The sequence below is a fragment of the Heliangelus exortis genome, chromosome 3, assembly GCF_036169615.1.
Source record: "Heliangelus exortis chromosome 3, bHelExo1.hap1, whole genome shotgun sequence".
Taxonomy (NCBI): domain Eukaryota; kingdom Metazoa; phylum Chordata; class Aves; order Apodiformes; family Trochilidae; genus Heliangelus; species Heliangelus exortis.
In genome coordinates, this window is record NC_092424.1 from 23762734 (window position 1) to 23783610 (window position 20877).

The following is a 20877-nucleotide window of genomic DNA, read 5'->3' on the forward strand; positions in this document are numbered from 1 at the left end:
GTACGATCCTGCTAGAGCTAAAGCATTCAGAGGATTTCATTCAGATCACTGGAAGGACTAAAAATGGTGCTATTACTTGCAACCTTTACCTTTTTTTCAGAGCTGTTTCCATTCACAGTAATCAAATTGTGATCACCAGCTCACCAAGACGTAAATATTTCCTCTTGTTCACACCCTTTTCCTAAGTAGTCCTAGGATTCTACCAATTTAAACAGAGAATTAATGCAGGAAATGACTCAATTCAATACTAATAAGCAACTCAGACAGCCCCAAGGGACTTTTGACAGGCAAACTAAAATTTTGATAATGAACTGTTTTTCTATTGAAACAAACAAGGCTGTATTCTTTCACTGCGAACCTCATCTTTGTTTAACTGAACTAAATTTTTCAGCCAAGATTTCACTCATATAACAAGAAGTGACTCCCTTTCTAGTTTCTTTGGTAAACCATTACTTCTTTAATTATTATCAACCTTGTTCCAGTGTGATAAATTGCTAATTACTTAATACCCTAATCAGCGTTCATTCTTTGCACAGATAAACTGTGACAGCGCCATTAATTTAAATAGTAATTTCACTTAATGGCCAGAACGGCACACCAGATTTTTATGCAGCATTTTCTGAAGACTGCATCCATCACTGCAATATTCTGACATAAAGATGTCTGACGTGCACTAACTCACTTAGGGAGAGCAGATGTTGCAGAGCAGAATTTGGTAGTAATTCCCATAGTGCATCACTTCAGCATGAATGAGCTGCAAAGGCAGAGGTAGACAATCTTCTGAAACTGCATTGCATAGCCTCTGACCTTTGCTTAATTTATCACATGTAGCACTTGACTCCTGAACCTTGACACCTCAAATGTACAATTTTAAGTATGCTCCAAGAAAAAAAAATAGGGCCAGGCAATGCTGATGGATTTATTTGCCTTCTGAAAATCACTTTATTCAATTGCTTGAGGATCCAGAAATTCCTATAAACCCTCGCTGAATTCTGAAAAATACCAGAATACAAACTATTTGTAAATCAGATGGAATGTGTGTGTCATGCTTTATATATTTATGTTTCACAGGAACACAATGCATTACAGCAAAAAGAAAATCCATGGGCTGGAAAAGACACTTCCTGCTAACAGTGATTTCTGTCAACAATTATTTCATGTTCATCCCCAGCAACTGCAAAAATTTACAAACAGAGCTGAGTGATGAATTACTAATTTAGTAAAGCTGTAAAACCAATGCTTCCAAAAGGGAAAAATGAGTATTAAAAGGCTTATCCTCTGGAGCAAGAATAGAGGATCAACAAAATACAGAGCCAGTGTACATTGCAAACTACTCCAAAAATCCTTGGCTTACACATGGGTGTTGCATCTATTACAGATCAGGACCCAAAACAGTATAAAGCATCATTTTTCATGAGTCTGGGATGTCAGTGTAGCAGCCTTTAACTAGCTTTATTTTTATTTTATTTTATTTTCAAGAGAAAACCAAGAGTGATTTTAGCTGGCATTATACTTTATAGCGAGAAACAGACAACTTTGGATAATTACATTTCAGCTTTGGGGCTCAGGGCATGCATACACAGCAGCATCACTGCCAGCCTTTTGCCAGTAGATGTCTCTATGGCCACCCCACTAAATAAGGCCAGCAAGGGGAGAAAAATAAAACCCAAGAAAACAGAAATTAAAAAAGAAAAAAAAAAGGGGGGGGGGAATATGAAATTGAAGAAACACCTCTTTTTGCAAGACATACTTTTTGTCTCTCTCTCTACAATGTACAATGGCAAATTAAAAAGTTTTACCATTGAAGCCCTTAAATCAGCATTCAGTGCAAAGCTGAATGTAGAATCTGCTGGTCACTCAACAATAAGGTGGGGCACAAGGCTGATCATGTTTCTCTTGTATGATTTTTTCCAAGGAACTTAACTCCCAAAAAAAAGCTTTAAATTATCCATATATTTTTAATCATGGCATTCATTGCCATCTATGAAACAGTTTCAGAAGCATTTCAGCTTTTTCACAAAGCCACCTCTGTTACATCTTCTCCTTCTAGACAATGAGATCAGCTTTCCAATTATGATGTTCTTGCAAAAATCTGCTTAACCATTTCCCGGTGATAAGTAAATTGTGTTTCTGTGGGAGAGTATTTTTTCCATGAGAATCATTATAACAATAGGTATAGGAAGCAAGTAGATTTTTGTGCCTGGCACATGCATTTGATGTTGTATTTAGTAAGGTCGAATTACTCTAAGAAATTAAGCAAAAACCTATTGAGTCTGATGTATACCATATGATAACAAAACACACAATCTACTCTATGCTTCATTCAAACAAATAGGATCTCTTTTCTACCATGGCACTAATTCATCTTTGTATTTGTGTTCATCTGTATATTGTTTCACAGCATAAAGTCCTCACAGGAAACCTGAGAACGATAAAAAAGCCACTGTTTTCTTTTTTAATAGCCAAAAAAATGTCATCCTGACCCATTCTCAAGAAAAATGGTATAAATGATAGAGCACTATAGGCTAAACACATTTTAAAAAGAGGGTTATAAACGTTTCTTAAATATATATATTTAAGAAAAAAACTGTTAAGAGTACATATATACTGAAATGAAGAACATAACTTTCATCCCAAGATACCTGTATTACACTCCTACGCAACTCATCTGCCCAGAGAGAGCAGTAAAAACATAAATGCTACCCCAGCAGTTCTGTTCCAACAGCATCTGTTAATTCACTCCATTTATAAAATACATATTGACAAAGACAACTGAACTGGGACCAGGGAGATTTGATTTGGTGTGAGAAAGTCAATTCAATGTGATTTTGTTAAAGGGCTCCTGCAGGCAAATAAAAGAGTTTAAGTAATAAAGTACATAAAGAGATGTTTTATGAGCCACCCCCGTCTTGTGGCAGCCACACAATGCGTGGCTATGTGAGAAGGCCTTGTTCAGAGCTCATAGATGAGCTCTACATAGATGCTGCAGATCAGGCACAATTATGGATCACGATGAGGGGGTACTAAAATCATGCAAGTGGTGCTCTTCACAGCATAGAGTCAGTGAGTCACCTCTGGAAGGATGATCTAGAAACTCTGGAAAGCACTGCAATAGCCTTTTCTGATTAGCCCTTTCTGACATTTAACACAGAACTGGGGTTCTTACTAATACTACAGTAGCTGAAGGGTCTTTTGAATAAAAAAAATAAGCTGAAGAAAGAGGTCATTGTTTGGGAAAGCCTTCAGATTCTGTTACACACAAAGATCCTTTGTTGTACAACTGGAGTCTCAACCTGGCATGCATACAGTGAAAGCACTGCATCAGTCATCTTTGTACCCCGAGCAGAACTGGGTACTAAACCTTCATCATGTCTGTACTTGGAAATCGGGCTCCCCTTTGAGACTGCAATTGTTTCTAAAGTCTTTCTGTCAAGATGAGAAAGCCTAAGGCTGATGGTATATAATTTGTCTAAGAAGTGTGAACAGAAAAGACACATGAAAATATCTGAATAGGGTTTGTAATAATACCTCCTGGTTCTGTCACTAGCTAGTCACAGGGTGCTTTACAAGAAAGTTGGGTTCACATTGTATTTCTGAGTGATGGAGGAATTTCCTGTGGTGTGCTAACAGGACACACCAGTTGAATAGTTGACTAGTGTTCGGGATAAAGTTTTGTAAATTTTAAACTGGAGCAGGTTTACTACTGTGTAGATGCACAAAGTGAAGGACACAAATCACCAAGCAGACAGTATTGTAATCACTATTGCCTAGGTGACTAACCCCACATTTTCAGAGCAAATGGAAAATCCCTGCACTGGAATGCATGGCAGCACATGGTGGCCACGTCTAACTTCTGCTCTACTCATTGACAGGGGACTGCTCCTATTTCCTGACTACCATCATGAAAGATCAATCAGTGTTTTTGAACTTTCTGGAATGTCTCCAAACCCTGCATCTTTTGGACAAAGGCAAAAAAAGGTTATTGAAAGGCCACCATTTTGCAGTCTGCAATATCATTTTAACAAGTGTCACACACACTTTAGATCTTAGTGATTTTATCAGTATCTCTGCTGAATGGTTGCTATTAGAAGAGATTTAGAAAGATGAAGACACTTTTTTTCTTGAAAACTTATTACTTACCTGTGAGAGGTCTGTGTGCAGTCCCTTCTTCTTCATCACCACAACAGACCAAGTCTGTGCTTATGACTTCTCCACCACAGCACTGCTGATTGAAACTGTCATGGAGGGATCCTCCACAGCAGATTTGATTGCCTGATGTTGAGTAAGGCATTCCTTGGCAGCAAGAATCACCAATTCCAACAGAAACTCTGTTTTGTTCTTCATCAGGGCAACATACTTCTCCTGTCAATTTAGGAATGCAATGAAAGATTTTATGCATTTATAACACTTGAAATCTTTGAGAGGCTTTCATACGATAACACCAAGTCTGGGTTCACACAGTAGGAACTTGATGTACAAAATGTTCCACATGAAAGCATGGAATCACTTCGTACTTTAGAATGCAACGGAAGTATTATATTAATTTGTAATAATAATTTAAGGAACTTGCATTCATATATTCAGGGCCACGACTCTGTAAGATGTCAAAATGCAAGCGTGGCAAAGACAAACTGAGAAGAGCAACAAAAGTAGGTAAATAATTCCAAATTTGTTTTGAAGGACTAATTCACATTGCTTGAAGAGTTTTACAGTGTTGCTCAGAACTTCATTTCCCAAAGAACATAAGTATTAAGCTCACTTTAAAAATTAAATACCGACAGCACAATCAGAGGGCTTGGCTACTATTTAAGTGAAAGCATCAACTTTTGCAGGGAAATGTCTTAGGATAAGACTCCCAGTAAGACTGATACTATAATGGTGGGCTGGAATAAAGTCTATTCTGTGAAAGAAGTGGATACTTAAAAAGTAGAATGGTGTGGTAAATTGCATTTTCATTCACTAGTTTCTGCACTTGTTCTTATCCAGTGTTCTAAAGGTTACATTTTTGCAGTATCTTTCTGTGTTGTAATGTTTTGTGTGGCTCAAACATCATTTGGAAGGAGTAAGGTTTTTTTCTGCTATTGAAGCTGGGTAGTAGAGAAGATTATAATAAAATCTGGATTCTTGATCATCAACAAAAGAAATGTGGTTTGTTTTTCAAAGTTAATTTTTCTCATTCAAAGTAATATCTCGGGTCCTTTTCTCCTGAAAGGCTGGGAACAATAGACAGAGAGCCCTAAACACAATGCAGCTTTTGTCATAAATAAACATGTGATGTGATCATAACAGATGCAGGAGGACAGTGTTTTGTTTCTCCCACAGGTTCCTTTCCAAAAATACACCTGGAAGGTAGTAGCATTATTCTGTTTCGCTTTAAGAACCTCTCCTTCCATCTTAGTTCTGGGATGAGTGCTTGCACTTTTTTGTGCACTACTGTTTTAGAAACAACTGAGATTCCTGCCTTCCTAATTTGTAATCTTCATGCCTTCAGCTCAGTGTGCTTCAGTACATCTAGCACTATCAAGCTGGCCAAACAACATCCGGGTAATATGTATGCTTAGAGAGTTTCCTGTATAAATAAAAGTCAATAATAAACAGCAAAAAATGAGAACTTTTTTTTTTTTTGAGCATAATAGATATAATCTGTTTAGATACTTCATCATATTTTTCTGCATTCTTCAGAATCTAATTTAGTTGCTACACAGAGAAAGTATTAAAACACAGAATGTAGCTTACATCTATTGGAAATAAAGCTGTTTAAGATCTATTAGACATAAGACACAAAGGATCAGTAACCTTCTCATTAACCTCTCAAAATGGGATCCATTCCAAGCTAGGCTTGAAAATGCTCTCTCTCTGAAAACTACCATGCAGTCTTACCAGTTAATTGTTATCCTTATCAAAGAATGACCCACATTAACATCTAGCCTGAGGTTATTAGCATATTTATAAAAATAAAAAAGAAAAAAAAGTGACCAACATTGTTCATGTTGCTGCCCTTTGGAGTACAGAAAAGAAAATGCAGCAAGTATACTTAGGAAAAATTATATTCAAAAAATTAAAATCATATTCAAACATTCACTGTTTCATGCTTGTGGACTGCTGACTGAACAAGAACTACTTTCAGACATAAGACATTTTGTTTCACTGTACTTTTCTTTCTTGATGTAAACAACATTAAGCTAGTTAACACAGACCACTGGATGGGGACACAGGTCACAGTCTAATCTCTCCATTTCAGTACATTGAGATTAATGAGGCCAGCAAAATACTCTTCTCTGGTTCTTCCATGTGATTGCATTTTTCTGATGACATCATGGAAGGCATTCTAATATTGTGATATATGAATTACTTTTCAAAGGATCAGAACTTGGGATGTGCTGAATGTGTTGGCAAAAATTCAAGACTTTCTGAGCCTAGGGAATGTGTGCCAGCTCATGAGTAATGGAAGCGTTTTAGCTCCTGACCTGACAATTGCCTACAAAGAGATATATGCTCTGAACATTGCCCTGTGAAAGGGTTCTCCTCCCCCTTTTCCTCCCCTTTCCCTGTAAAAAACCCACCCACAAACTGGAAAGCCAAACTCTGGACAATAGCACCAAAGCACAGTTTTGGCAAAATTCCCAAACAGTTCTGAGAATAAAAGTGCGATCAGCCTAGAGAAAAGGATAAATGTCCATCAAAGACAATACATGTGGGATGTGTAGTTTGATCTGTAACACTGGTAGAAACAAAGAGGAGACAATGCTGAAACAAACAGAAGTGACATCATCCATAATATCCAGCCCAAATGCTAACAATTGTTTCACAAAAGAAATGGCTGGGGAAAATCACGTGGGGTCAAGTCAAGCAGAGAACTATACTGCACCACTAAATTGCTTGATGGTGTTCCTGTTAAGCAGAACTGCCCTCCCCATTATGGAGCACTTACTGCAATTAAGTATAGTTTGGCATAAATTAGTTCTCTGGGAAATGACCCAATCATCAGGTTTCATCAATTTAGCTTTTCCTGTATAAACATTGTACTGTGTTTAGAAGACAGTCAGTGACATTTTCTGACACAGGTTTCAAAGACATTTATAAATCTTGATAAAATCCACATTTATTGCTATATTTTCACTCTCCTTGATTTAACAGTACATGATCTTTGTTGGTTTGTTTCTTTCAAGCACTTGAAAGGATTCGTCTCTTACCTACTAATACCCTAGTGTAATAACCACCACAGCACTGGTGTTTCGGTTGCTCAGCGTGTATCTGACCACCACAGCAAACCCCTGGTGAATTAAGAATAAATGGAATGTACTTGTCCTCGCAGCACTGGAATCCAGGTTTAGAGTCGTGCACAATCCCATTACAACATACCTAGGAGAAGTTAAAAAAAAAAAAAAATCAGTAAGGCAGTATCTGTTAAACTAATAATTTAGTGTGTTCTCTTACAAAACAACATATGAAAATGGGTACAACACATCCTAGTATGGATGCTGATATCACTGCAGTCGAATAAAATGCAACTTGTTAAAAATCCTGTGCCCTCCAGCATTATTAGACTTCAATAAACTATGGTATATCTGGCAGAATGTTGCTATTCTGCAGCATTCAACCATATTTCACCTTAATAAAGTAGTCCATTAATACGAATCATCTTCAGATCCTTTGTCTCTCAATGTGGAGTAGATGCAATATGTAGATATAATCCACTCTCACCTAATATTTTATTTTCTCTAAAATTCTTATTTATTGATTTATTCATTCATTCATTTGTGATGAAACATGTCATCTGAAATCCTTACATCTAAAGCCAGTATTTCCCAATGTAAGTTCTTGGGGTTTCTTTCAGATAAAAATAAGTGGAATTTTCTTCTTATAGCGTATGATCACTTATTTATGACTGCAATTGTTCAGACAATGTGATCTCATGAGAACAGCATTTATATAAGGAATTTTGTTGGGGTTTTTTCAAAATAAAATTTACATGAAAATGAATTTTGAAAAAGCCTTTTAACTGTGGTCTTCTTTCTAGGTGCTGTAGAGAAAATTATATGCTTGAACAATCAAATAATTATTTGCACACTTACTCCTGCACCAATGGAGTGGCAAACTGTAGACGCAGCATACAGAACAGTCAGAGGAGTCATCCTAACAATTGTATACTCAGAACCTACAGTCAGTGCAACTTGTGTTAGCCAGAAGGATGACTCTTACAGCAAGACAGAAAATGCAGTTGGCAGCACAGATGTTAGAGCAGACTCACTCCTTTGTTTTATATCAACCAAGGGACACTTCTGCCCCTTACTTTAACTGTATTCAAAATCAGGTCATCTTAGCAGCAAAGAAAGAAAGTGTTCCTCTAGAAGGATCTTTTGTTTACCTAGGTACTTTTAATTACCAGCCAACAAAAAAAAAACTTTAAAAAAATGTATACTTCAAGACTCAAGACATCAAATTTCTATTACATTTATACCCATAACATAAATATATGCATGAAAGAAAAAAATATTCTTACTTTTTAAAGTCATAAACAAATTCTTTTTGACTTCCATATGAATATATGGTGGTTTCTTTTTGTTCAGTTTTGAATGGTCTCTACTCTGTCATCCTTGGGAGTATTAGGTTAGGTTCTGAAGTTACAATTCACAAGATGAGGCAGAGCGAAAGGTCTTCTTGTCTCATTATAGTTTGAGGTTTTATAACCTTATATGCTTTGAATTGCCTTGCAGTTTTCTGCTTTTCCAGCACAGTTTCTCATTCAGCAACTGCTTTAGACTACCAACATAGCTGAATTTTGTAATTTTCTGTTAAGGAATTTTGAATCTCTGTAGGTCCTATTATATTATTTTGCTGTCCACCTTGTCACTGGTAATATAATCCAATCTACGAATTTAATTAACCTACTGTTCTTTCTTCCAGATCATTAGTTAAGTTGTCAAATAAAACTCTGCTTTACTCCTCTTCCCTACTTCCCATCTTTTGGATACTTTTTTATGACTGGCACGCACTCCAGGCTGAGTTTTTCTTCATTTACAATTGGCTCCAAAGCACCTAGAAAATTACCTGGTCTCTCTGTATCTCCAAGTCATTTAAAGGCATTTATAAAAATATCAAATCAAGTACCATCATGCCACTGTTCTCAGAATATATCACATTTAGGAACAATTCCTGACATTTGTAAAGAATGTCCTCTGTCTTGTCCTTTTTATGCATCCTGAGTTTGAAACACCAGTCAGTAAATGCTGTACAGGCCTGCATGAAAGGAGGTCAAATACACATTTCTCATAAATTCTTCATCCCAATTTCTGTGCCCCTTGGGATTGTGGCTCCCTTTGTGAATTGTCTAGCCCAATTATTCTTCTTCTTTTCTTGGATTTTGTTTGCAATTCCTGGACTACTTTTTCTCCTTTTCAGTGATGCACACCTACCAAATTTCATCTCAGTACAGTCTTTCTGTCTTTACAGACAAAGAAACTTGCACATCTTGACATCTTGAAACATTTTTTCACTGAGAGGGTTGTCAGGCATTGGAATGGCCTGCCCAGGACGGTGTTGGAGTCACCATCCCCGGAGGTATTTAAAAGGTGTTTGGACCTGGTCCTTGAGGACATGGTTTGGTAATTAGCTTACGGTGTTGGTCAAAGGTTGGGCTGGATGATCTTGGGGGTCTCTGTGATTCTGTGATCTTTGGTATTATCCAGGCTCAAGTAGTTGAGCAGTTATTTTACTTTCCATGTATTGTTTCCAGTTTTAAGACATGCATCTTGTGAATCCTCTATAGAAACAGTTGGTTTTTGAACTTCCCAGGGACACTGGAAGGGCTGGTTTAGTACTAATTCCAAAGCATTCTGGTTGGAATATTATATATGAGACTGTATTTTTATTGTTATTATTGTTATTATTGTTGTATTGTTGTTATTGTTATTATTGTCTCCCTCCTAAATTGCCTCAAAAAATCCTCAACTGAACACCCAGGTATGGTACAATGGTTTCAGCAGCTACATTTCCTTGTTAAAAATTATTTAAGATCCTCAGTATTTCTTAGTACCCAAAAAGGGGCCCAATCAGCTCTGAAAGACATTCGGATTCTCATCTGTTATCACCAATTGATATAGTTGGTAACATTATTATGTAGCTCCATAACATCTTCTGCAGTCAGCTGTAAATTGTTAAATAATACCTTTTTGGCAGTCCTCTAAAGACAGGGAGTTTCTATTTGCATCGATGTTCAGCCCAAGAATTTTGCATCATCAATCCATAAAATGCATTCAAGTAATGCTGAAATTATGTCACAGACAAAGAAGAAAAGTAGATTGATTGAAAGTTATAGTGGCAAAAGGTTATTATTATCTCATCCTCTTAGATCTAAAAGTGACACTCCCAACTGGATACTCTACATGAAAGCAGAAGACTCACAGTGATCACATACAATGACACCAATACTTTAGACAGGTCAGAGATCTCACCCTGATACAGAGGGTTGAATGCTTGACATATGCTTGCTAACAAGAAGATCTTTACTGTCTGTGGAGAAGAAACAAGATTTTCAACCTTAGCTACCACGGTAGCCCTTGGAATACTGGTATACTGAGTTATTCCACAGAATGTCAGGTTGGAAGGGACCTCTGAAGATCATTGAGTCCAGCCCCCCTGCCAGAGCAGGACCAAAACTAGGGCAGGTCACTCAGAAATGCATTTAGACAGGTTTTTAAAGTCTCCAGAGAAGGAGACCCCACAACTACTCTGGGAAGCCTGTTCCAAGGCTCTGTAACACTTACAGTAAAGAAGTTCTTCCTCACGTTGAGGTGGAACTACCTGTGCTGTATCTTGAATCCATTGCCGCTCATCCTACCACAGGGCACAAGTGAGAAGTTGTCCCTTCCTTCCTGATGCCCAGCCCTCATATATTTATACATAATAATTAGATCTCCTCTCAGTCTTCTCTCCAGAGTAAAAAGCCCCTGGTCTCTCAGCCTTTCTTCATGAGGCAGGTGTTCCAGTCCCTTAATCATCCTCATAGCCCTCTGCTGTACTCTCAAGTAAATCCCCATCCCTCTTGAACTGAGGAGCCCAGAACTGGATGCAACACTGTAGGTGAGGTCTCACTAGGACAGAGTAGAGGGGGAGAAGAACCTCCCTCAATCTGCTGGATACATTCTTCTTAATGCACCCCAGGATACCATTGGCCTTCTTGGCCCCAAGGGCACATTGCTCTCCCAGGGATAACTTGTTGTCCACCGGAACTACAAGGTCCTTCTCCATGGGGTGGCTCTCTAGCTGATAATCTCCTAACCTGTACTGGTGCATTTTGTTATTCCTTCCCAGTTGCAGGACTCTGCAAGACTCTGTTACTCACAAATCAATCCTGTAGTCATCCTGCCATCCAAACCCACAGACAGAGAATAAGCAGGACCACAGGGACTGGGAAGAGCTGGCTATAAAGAAAGGCTTCTTACATTACCTGAGAAAGGTCCAGTCAGTCATAACATGAGCACAGAGCAACTAGAGATCAAATCAGGCAGGCAGGATTACACAATATTTTAACAGTTTCTGAAACTACTCCAGACTAACCCATACAATGCTCTTAAATAGACTTGTGTCATCCCTGATCCCTCTGCTTGCTGAAGACTTTGCTGAATGATATTATATGGCCTTATGGACACCTGCCAGTTGAGCTAGGACTGATTTACTCAAATAAACAGATGTGCTGGGCAGCCATGTTTATTCTTCTTGTCAAACACTTGCTGCCAGAGCCACTTTGCGAAACAGCAATTCATAAAACACTCCAAGGAATTCTTACTAGGTACAGGAGTTCATTAAAAAATTCTGCCTGTGGAGCAAACACCCAAGAATGATTGACCCACCATGTTCTCATGTGAGAGGGTATTTTTAAAATCAGCCTCTTTTACCTAAATTAGCTCTGAATCCTTATATACACCCTTTTTTGCTAAGTGTACTTACTCACCCATTTATTTTCTCAAACTGCTGTCCTCAGATCTAAAATCCATGAGCAGAAAATATTGTTACTCTGTTACAAAACACGATATACTATTAAAATGAGTTTTGTTTACTATCTTTCAAGTGTGTTAATGCACACACTGTACATGAAGTCTTATCTTTTTACAGGTTCTCCAAGCTTGAAATTAATTTGGACAATGTCATTAGGATTGATAGTAAATTTTACATCAGTACCTCTAAGTATTGAAGGAATATCCTTCACCAGTGCCAAGATGTGGTAGTTTTAACTCTTGAAAAATTTGGGGCCAGATATCAAGCCACTGTTTTGTTCCTCCTGTTCTTAGAGAAGATTCTTGCTGGTGTTTTTAATGAATGGCATGTGGCATTATGATGAGTAAAGGGGTAAGCCTGTACTAGGCTTCCTAGTAATGTCAGAGTTTGATTATTTTATTAACTGCAACTATACAGCTTGTTGGTACTGAAAATAAAAAATGCTGAATCTGTATTAACACCTCCAGTCAGGGCCATTTTAACCATTGATGTTCATACTCATGATCCATTGTGTAAGGACATTATTAGCTTGTATGCTATTACATTAATTACATTTTACTGTACCTGTCTCATTATTTTCAGTGTTCATCTCAGGATGCCAGTAACAGGAGAAGGACAGTTCAGCAGTTACATAGATAATACAGGAATGCCCTTCTCATTGGTACTGAGATTAGGCTCCCTGATGGGTGAAGCCAGGGAACATTCCCTTGTTAATGGAAATACACCTCTGCAGATCTCATTATATATGCTCTGTCAGCTAATGCCTGTTTTGAGATTGCAAATATGGATATAGTTATGGATCACACCTTATTGAAAAGAGCTAGGAAAAGACTATCAATTGGGGTAGCTTACAAACACCCCAGCAGCACAGGCCTGTGACTAAAATGTACACAGGACATAGGAACCCTCCTAGCAGCTGACAAAACTCACCATGAGAGTTAATTCTCAGCCTTTCTGCAAAACTACACACAAAAAGACCCTTCCTAATTTTTTTCTACACTTCAGAATTATAAATTAGCCCCAGCCTGATTACAAACACCAGTGTAAGGATACCAGGCACAGCATTGTGTTAGCTTTAGCTAAAATAATCAAGATTTCTAACACTGAAGCAGAAAAACCAGATAAAAACTGAAAACAAGAAGTAGAGCTCTGATGCAAAGGCTATTTAGGATAGCAGGGCACATTTTTGTTCCTCATTAGCCTTAGTATCAGGCCTACAGAAGCCCATGAATGTTCAAGGACACATGTCCCTTTCAGTGAAAAGGTAATTTACACTTTTAGAGATTCCCAAGATAGCTCTGAGCAAGCTGGTTTATTTACACAGCACAGTGTTATGCAGAGATACTAACCTGGATAGGAAAAGCAGCACAAATACACCAAAGGAACCCTGCATCTGGCCTAGTTAGCAGACTTTCTGATAGAACTGCACTAATCAGCTGGACCCAGCTCAGCCAATGTTGGCTGAAGGGTCTCTGTATCCCTCTGTACTGTGCAGTGAAAACACCCCCTTGTATTCCTATTATGGAAACACTTTGGGCTTTGTGGATGCAGGGGATTATATTTTGGTGATCTGTTATGCAGATGGGGAATGGTAACAAATCCCTTTTCTGCAGTGCCTTAAAACAGGAAGCTGATAATGCCAGTTGTCACCCCTAAATCCATGAGGATATATTAATAAATAGCCGAAGACATATCTCCAAACTATTTTTGTGTAGAAGGCCTCCTTCTCTCACTTTATATTCCTGAATTCAAGGAAATTGTAAGAGCAGAATTAGACTCATTGTGTCTTGTATAGAAGGTGCAATAAATGACCTTATCAAATCTCCACAACCTATTTGTCTATCAGAACCACGTATATACAATCAACCTGCTTTTGTTGATCAGCTCATCATGAAACGAACACAAAACTTGTTTATTAGTCTGGATCTGAACATTACTTAAAGTGCACAGCATTTAACTCTCAGAGGAAACCCTTTGCATTTGGCTGTACAATAATGTATGGTGAATACCAGCTGTCATTGTGATGAGAGGCTTTCAGAACACACATCTGCTGGTCGTTGTTGCTTTTCTACAACTGTTGAATCTACAGACCACATATATAGAATAAATGCATCAGCATTATAGCTGGTATAGATTGACAGTGATTTCTATCAAAGTGTGACAGAAGGCTGCTACACAAGTTCTTACACTGTCCCTGTCCCAGACTCTTAAGAGGAACAAATGTGCTAGGATCTCTTACAGACATTTTGGATGGATGATGGCTGTACACATAGCAAACCAGGCAAAGCATATGGAGTGCTATTTTGATCAATTCACCCACAAAAATTACTCCCATGTAATTTTATGTACGAGTGCTTCAGTTTACTGTTGACCTTCCACTCATTTATTATATATCCATTACTTTACCAAATAAATAACACTCATTCCTAAATGCAGTCTCTGAGAATACAGAGAGACCTGTATAACAAAATAATGCAAAATTAATAAGAAAAGGTGCAAATTCAGGATATAAAACAAGTAGACATTCTTCCAAGCTCAAAGTCACCATAAATGCATGAAAGCTGAAAAAAAAAAAAAAAAAAAAAAAGGAGGAAAACCCCTCTAAAATTAATGTAATTAAAATTTAACTCATGCACACGGCAAAATCTATTAAAAAGTCTACTGTGACAAAAACCTGGAATAAGTAAATTCACCTTTTAGAACAAAGGACTGCCCATAATTCACTTGCAAGGTTCCAAAGATACTTATGTTTACTATATAGCTGTATTGCTATATATATATATGTATATGCTATATATACTATAAAGCTGTATTGCTTTCAAGGGAACTCGAAAGCTAAAGCTGCTTGTTGGAACCATTTATATTTGATCTGAACCCCTCAAATAACTCACTTCCTTAATTACTGTCTTGTCTGACAGGGAATCTTGTGAATACATATTGTTTGCTTTAGTCAAGGAACATGTGATGATGCTTTGACAAATAGGGACACTATTTCATTACATTAAATCTTACTTTCAAACTAAGACTTTTCTACCTTATTTGTCAATAAAAATCATTACAGATTCCTGCTAAGCTATTGATCCTGCTTCTAAACAGGAACATATGAAGATTAACCTGAAAGTAGCCATAATTTAAAAATACATCTCACAAATCACAATGGATCCCATTCCAAGCTGCTCATCATTGTCATGTAACAGCCACCTACTTACAGCTGAATCTAAATAGATTTTCTGCACTGGAGAGTCTGGTCATTAAGCAGTTAGCTGAGGAATAATTGGGAAGGGGAAGGGAAGAGGAGAAAGCAACTCATGTTAATGACCACTACGTGTCATGCAGGCTTTGAGGGGGGATTCTTCACACAGACAGAAGCTTTATAGTTTTACTAGTGGGTTTTTTTAAAAATTCTGCATAGACCTAGAAATTTCCTATGGCCTTTAAGTGGTTCAATATGATCTGCCAAAGGAGTTCTATGAACTATGCCTGCTCCACAGATACCTAAATACTTGAGCTGACAAAGAAACCTCCTCTAATTTCCTACAGTAGGTGATCTTTGGCAGCTGAGCAAAATGGCTCAAAATTACATACAGCCATTTATATACATGTATATCTACCATGTAATTTGGCAGAATGAGATTGGATCATTGGATTTAAGAGCTTGGTACTGAGGTTCTTCACACTTTTGGTAGTCATGGCTGGTGAGATTTACTTTGGATCAGGAACAGCCTGATTCCTTGGGTTAAGGAATGAAGCACATGGAGCAAAGCTTTCTGAAGGGAAGGTTCTTCAGATGCATGCTTGTGAAATGAGATGGTCCACAGACTGTTTGGGAACTGGAAGTCCCCAGCCAGAGTTGGGCCAAGGGAGGGTGGGTGGGGGGGTGGGTTTGAAGGGTTTTTGAAACACAGGTTCTGTCTTAGCTTCCTGTGCAAGGGGTTTAGTTTATCAAAACCACTTCTACCTTGACCCAGTATGTAGTAAATGAAAGCAATCTGGGGATTCACTTGAGAACTGCACTATTGCTCCAAACCAAAGTGTTGATGCAAGGCACCTTCATGAATTTTAACCAGTCCACTTCTTCTGAAAGGAGAAAAAAGTCAACAGTCATAGTCTTAAGACAACAAAATCACTTGTCATCAGCTGGCTCATACACTGATAGAGATTTTTTGCACAGCTATTCCTATACTGAGCTCAAACATCCTTATTTGATTTAAAAAAATTCCAGGACACTTATCAGAGCCTTGGTTTGAAAATATCAAAAGAAGAACCCTTGTCTTCCTCCAGTAATGAAAGAAGCTTGGTTCACACAGTTATTCATAAAAGCATATTTTTTTCATTATGTTGCTAATTTAAAAACATACATGTACCTTCAACTCTGGATGATAACACACTTCTCCACAGAAGTTTTCATGCTTTTTACATTCTAGTGAGAGGCACATTCTATTATTTTTGCTGATCCTTGAAGTCTTTGTTGGTGTACATCTCTGCCATGTTCGACGTAAGATTTCATATCCCAGGATGATGCCATTTGGCTGTCCTGGTGATGCCCAGTTAATTTGTAGAGATCTACAATGAATAGAAAATGAACATCTGTTAAATTACTGAAAGTATTCATACTGTTATGGATACTTACATTACAGAATTAGCATACCCAAGTTCCATTTTATACCAGTTGAAGTGTCCAAAATATTCTTCTGAATGGTGAATTTCACAGCTTTTTGCATAACTAAAAGGTGTGAAACTTTGAAGTAAAGTGTCAACATGTGGTAATACTCCAGAAAAATAACTCACACGTGTAACTGAAATCCTTAACAGTAACTATTTAAAAGACATCTCATTCATACTTCTGGAAATTAACATGAAAGAAACTTCCTAGCATCCTACTTGTTTCATTTCATCAGTAGAAGAAAGGCTTCAGTATGGCTTTCTGGTGGTATAGCAAAGGCATACACAAATTATTCTCATAACTGGCTGGACGATTCCATTCTCAGGTAGGAACCTGAGAGAATGGGCAGCTGGGGGGCAAAAAACCTCCTACTGCCCTCTAAGCTGTTGCCAGTGCAGATTGCTCACGCTGTGCTAGGTCACCATTAGAATGAATTTGTACTCATGCTTTTTTCCTCCTTTCAAAAACATTATACAAAAAATGTGCACTTTGAAATGTATTCTTCAGCACAGGATTAGAAAATACTTATCACAGCTGAAATATTTTCTGTGCTTAAGTATTTTCACTGAAAAAAAATTAGGAGTGAAAAATGCAAGTGTTTATCATAGGCAAGACTTCTGATTTTGAGTGCAAAAAAGTATGACTGCAGCAGACCACAAAAGACTGTCTGCTTAACAAAATTATGCTGTTGATTGGAGATTTGATATCAGGCCATCATCAGCTTAAGGGAGGAAGTATTTTAAGGGAAAAATCCCTCAAACCACAATGTGCCAGTCACTTCTGCAGATATTGGCTCCAAAATCTCACTTAATGTTACAATTTCAGAAAGCAAAATATCAAAAGGAACATTTGAAACAGAGTTTTTCTCTTTTGTAATGTAGACATTTTACACTGGTATTTCAAATGAAAACAATTTCTTGCATAATCACTCTGGAATGTAGTATAAGACACAATTTGCTTTCATTATGTCTCGGGGTAGAGACAAGGAGATCCCAACGCTACATGTAGGCCAATAGAAGGACTGATGTGGCATAGTATATTCTTAGGCTCCAAGTACCTCTTTTTAATCTCCATGTACCAATTACACAGCCACTGTCAGAATGCCAGTGACATAATAAATTAGCATTAATTTAAAGTGAAAATGTGCTGGTGAAACAGCAGCTGCCGAGATAAACTTTGACATCTTAACAGAATGAAAATAAATGATATATTATTTCACTTCTTTGAGTTATAAACAGAGAAATACACATAGCAATAAGCCTTTGCAGAATGGGAATTAATGTCACCTATGAAGGAATAGCTTCATAGGTGACTTGCAGAGTCATGATTATCACTCAAAGGTCTTAATCTGAACCATACTTGATTTCAATACAATTTGTTTCTATCTAAATATGACTAATGCCACCCTCCCTGCAAGAAAAAAAAACCCAAAATCCAGAGGAGATACATAAAGCAGAACCTGACATAGGACTTCAGGACTGGGTCCCATACTGTTTTCTGTTTGAAGTTTTTCATGATAAAATAATCAGTCCAGAACTGTGACCTTTCGTGCCAAGTTTCAGCCTGAAGCTGAGTTATTAAATATAAGAGGTGGAAAAATAAAGTATTTCTAATGGCTCCAGTGGTATAACCTTTGTTAGAACAGTGTGGATGGAGCTGCTATCAGAAAGACTTTTACGAAGTTGGTGGGTGAAATTATCATTTATGTCATGCACCACCTTGAATCAAATTTTAAAACAATTATTTGTGAATGCTACAAAGACATTATCCTACAGCATTCTCATCAATAATACGCCCCCCCCCAAACTGATTCAGAAGAGGGAAAAACGTCCTGGTTCCAATTAAAGACAATAAACTGCACAATCTGTGCTATATCTCATGGATGCCATGAGCCAATACTCTAGAAACACCTTTTTTCTCTGTCTGGTGACAGGTAAGTATTAAAATGTCCTCTTGTCTACACAAACTGTTTATTTCCCCAAGCTTTTTCTTCTATGTAGGATAAATAAGCAAAATTCATATTCATCCCAGCACCTGCTGAAGCTGTCAGCTGCAGTGTTTGTCATATTTCAATCAAAGCTGAAGCCAGCCAGTCATTTTTATACTGCACAATCCCTACATACTCAAGGACCAGAATTAATGAATTAGCTATTGATTATATTCCACTCTCGCAAATCCACCGTGGCAAATAAATGAACTACCCGGGGCACGTGTAGGCCATGGCCAGACAAGTCTGGGCAATCGATCAGTAGTTAGTATTCTTTTGGGATATGAGAACAGCTGATGATAATATGACATGTAGAAAAAGGCAGTGTAGAAACAGAGTCTGTTTCTGGCTGAGCAGATTATAAAGTAGGAAGGCATTTTTGATCCTTTTGCATTCATGTGTTATGACATACTTAGTCTATATATAATAGCAAAAACATGCATAAGTATTTGCAGTACAGACAATATGGACAAAGGCATACATAAGTTAAAGCCAAGGGCAAAAGATGAGATTCTGAATTGAGTTCTTATCAACAAACAAGCTTTGACTGTATCTGTATGTGTGACAGAAAAATAGCAAGCTTAATACGGACACAAACACTGGATTCAAGCAAAGTATAGAAATTACAAAACAGCAATCCAGAGTCCTTACTAGACTGAAGAAGCAAATCCATTCTGTTGGCCATTTCTGAAGGCTCAGCTGTTAGATTTTTCTTATTAAAAAAAAGAATTCCTTTTTTAAAAGAAAAATTGCTAATGAGCATAGTCTACCCAAAGTGTAATAAAAATCAGATGAACAATAACCTGCACACAGGAGGTTAAGTGTTTAATTGTTAGTGTATTTCTGAAAAATGTGTTAGCAAGCTTAGCTTTAATCTGTCTTTGGAAGATATTAATTCCCAAAGAATTACTGCATATGGTACTAGTTGGCTGCTTCCATGGACTGCAGATCTGATGCTCCCTTTATATTTAAGAAGTTTGTCCATGCCTGTGGATGTAGTGGATAGGCAGACTGCAAACACTGGTTCAAGGAGACATAGACATGCTTGCCTTTTAAGATAGCTTACTAATTCTTACTGTTGTGATAGGTGATTTTTTTCTACCCACAATTATTCTAAGTTTCCATTATCAGCATCACATTGCTCCCTGAGCATTAATCTTCCTCTTCTTAACTGACAGCACAATGTGATAATTTTCATTCCTCTACACTTCTTCTCTTAACTACTGCCATTTATGCTTTATTTATTATCACAGCAGTGTTACCCAAATGGATATGTACAATCAACCAAGTGTGAGATTTATTCAATTGTTCTTTGGGCCAAAACCTTCAAGGCTAAAAATAACAACTACAAGAAATGTTTTCAGAGTGTATACTGAATTCTTTCATGCACCTCACTCACTTGAGAGAAGACAACCTTACATTCTGGTTTCCATTCCAGCCACAAATCAGTCTGGTAGATGAAAGCCATATAGAGCATAGTACCTGGAGCCAATTATGTGAATAATGGGTGCTGACAGCTGCTTTGGTTCATCTTCTACAGTTGTAACCTGGGTCCCATTGCTTCTCACGCAGGCATACACTGTGCAGACTTCAATCTGGTGAACAAGAACGTGAGTTTCACATAGTCAGCTCCGGAAATTATCCATCTCTTCTACTTGTTTAGAATTTTCTCTTAATCCAAGATTTTATTCTTTTCTATGCAATAGATTCCACAAAGCCAGCAAAATAGTGCAGCTTTGTGAGAGGTATATCTAACAGATATCTACTATGCTGTGTCACATTTTCCCACACCATTTAAAAAAAAGGGGGTATATGCAGTCCCCTGGCATTAATTCCTGTTAATTCTATTAAACTATCACCAACACAGTTGCAGTGAATTTGTTTTCTGTATGTATATACAATATCTGGTACAAAGTGAAAAAAATGTTCTTTGATTTGAGGCCTTGAGTGAGTCTTCTACACCTGCCATATATTCTCTCATAAATAGAAGGATAATTCTTCCTTAGTATTTTCTATTCCTTAATTTCTGTTCTGGAGAATTAAAAGTGAGCAATCTAAGCAGCACCTATACAGTTTCTCAGAAAAAAGCCACAGAAATAAAAACTTACTGCTTCTATTATTGGGATTAAACAAAGCAGAGGCAAAATGAAATAGCTAGTGAAGGATGGTAACATTGCTTCTGTATTGTCAACAGAGAAGTTACACAGAATAAAAGAGCATAAAAAATTAA

General features: G+C 37.5%; 1 protein-coding gene across 1 annotated transcript in view; it reads right to left on the minus strand.

Moving 5' to 3' along the window:
• USH2A (usherin) overlaps positions 1-20877 on the minus strand; it is a 385338-nt gene that overhangs the window by 85137 nt on the left and 279324 nt on the right. Inside the window, exons 46-49 of the mRNA XM_071739639.1 lie at positions 20130-20242; positions 16362-16560; positions 7194-7362; positions 4141-4362 (exon numbers count right to left, since the gene is read on the minus strand). Coding sequence (XP_071595740.1) covers positions 4141-4362; positions 7194-7362; positions 16362-16560; positions 20130-20242 — 703 coding nt within the window. The remainder of the gene's footprint in view (positions 1-4140; positions 4363-7193; positions 7363-16361; positions 16561-20129; positions 20243-20877) is intronic.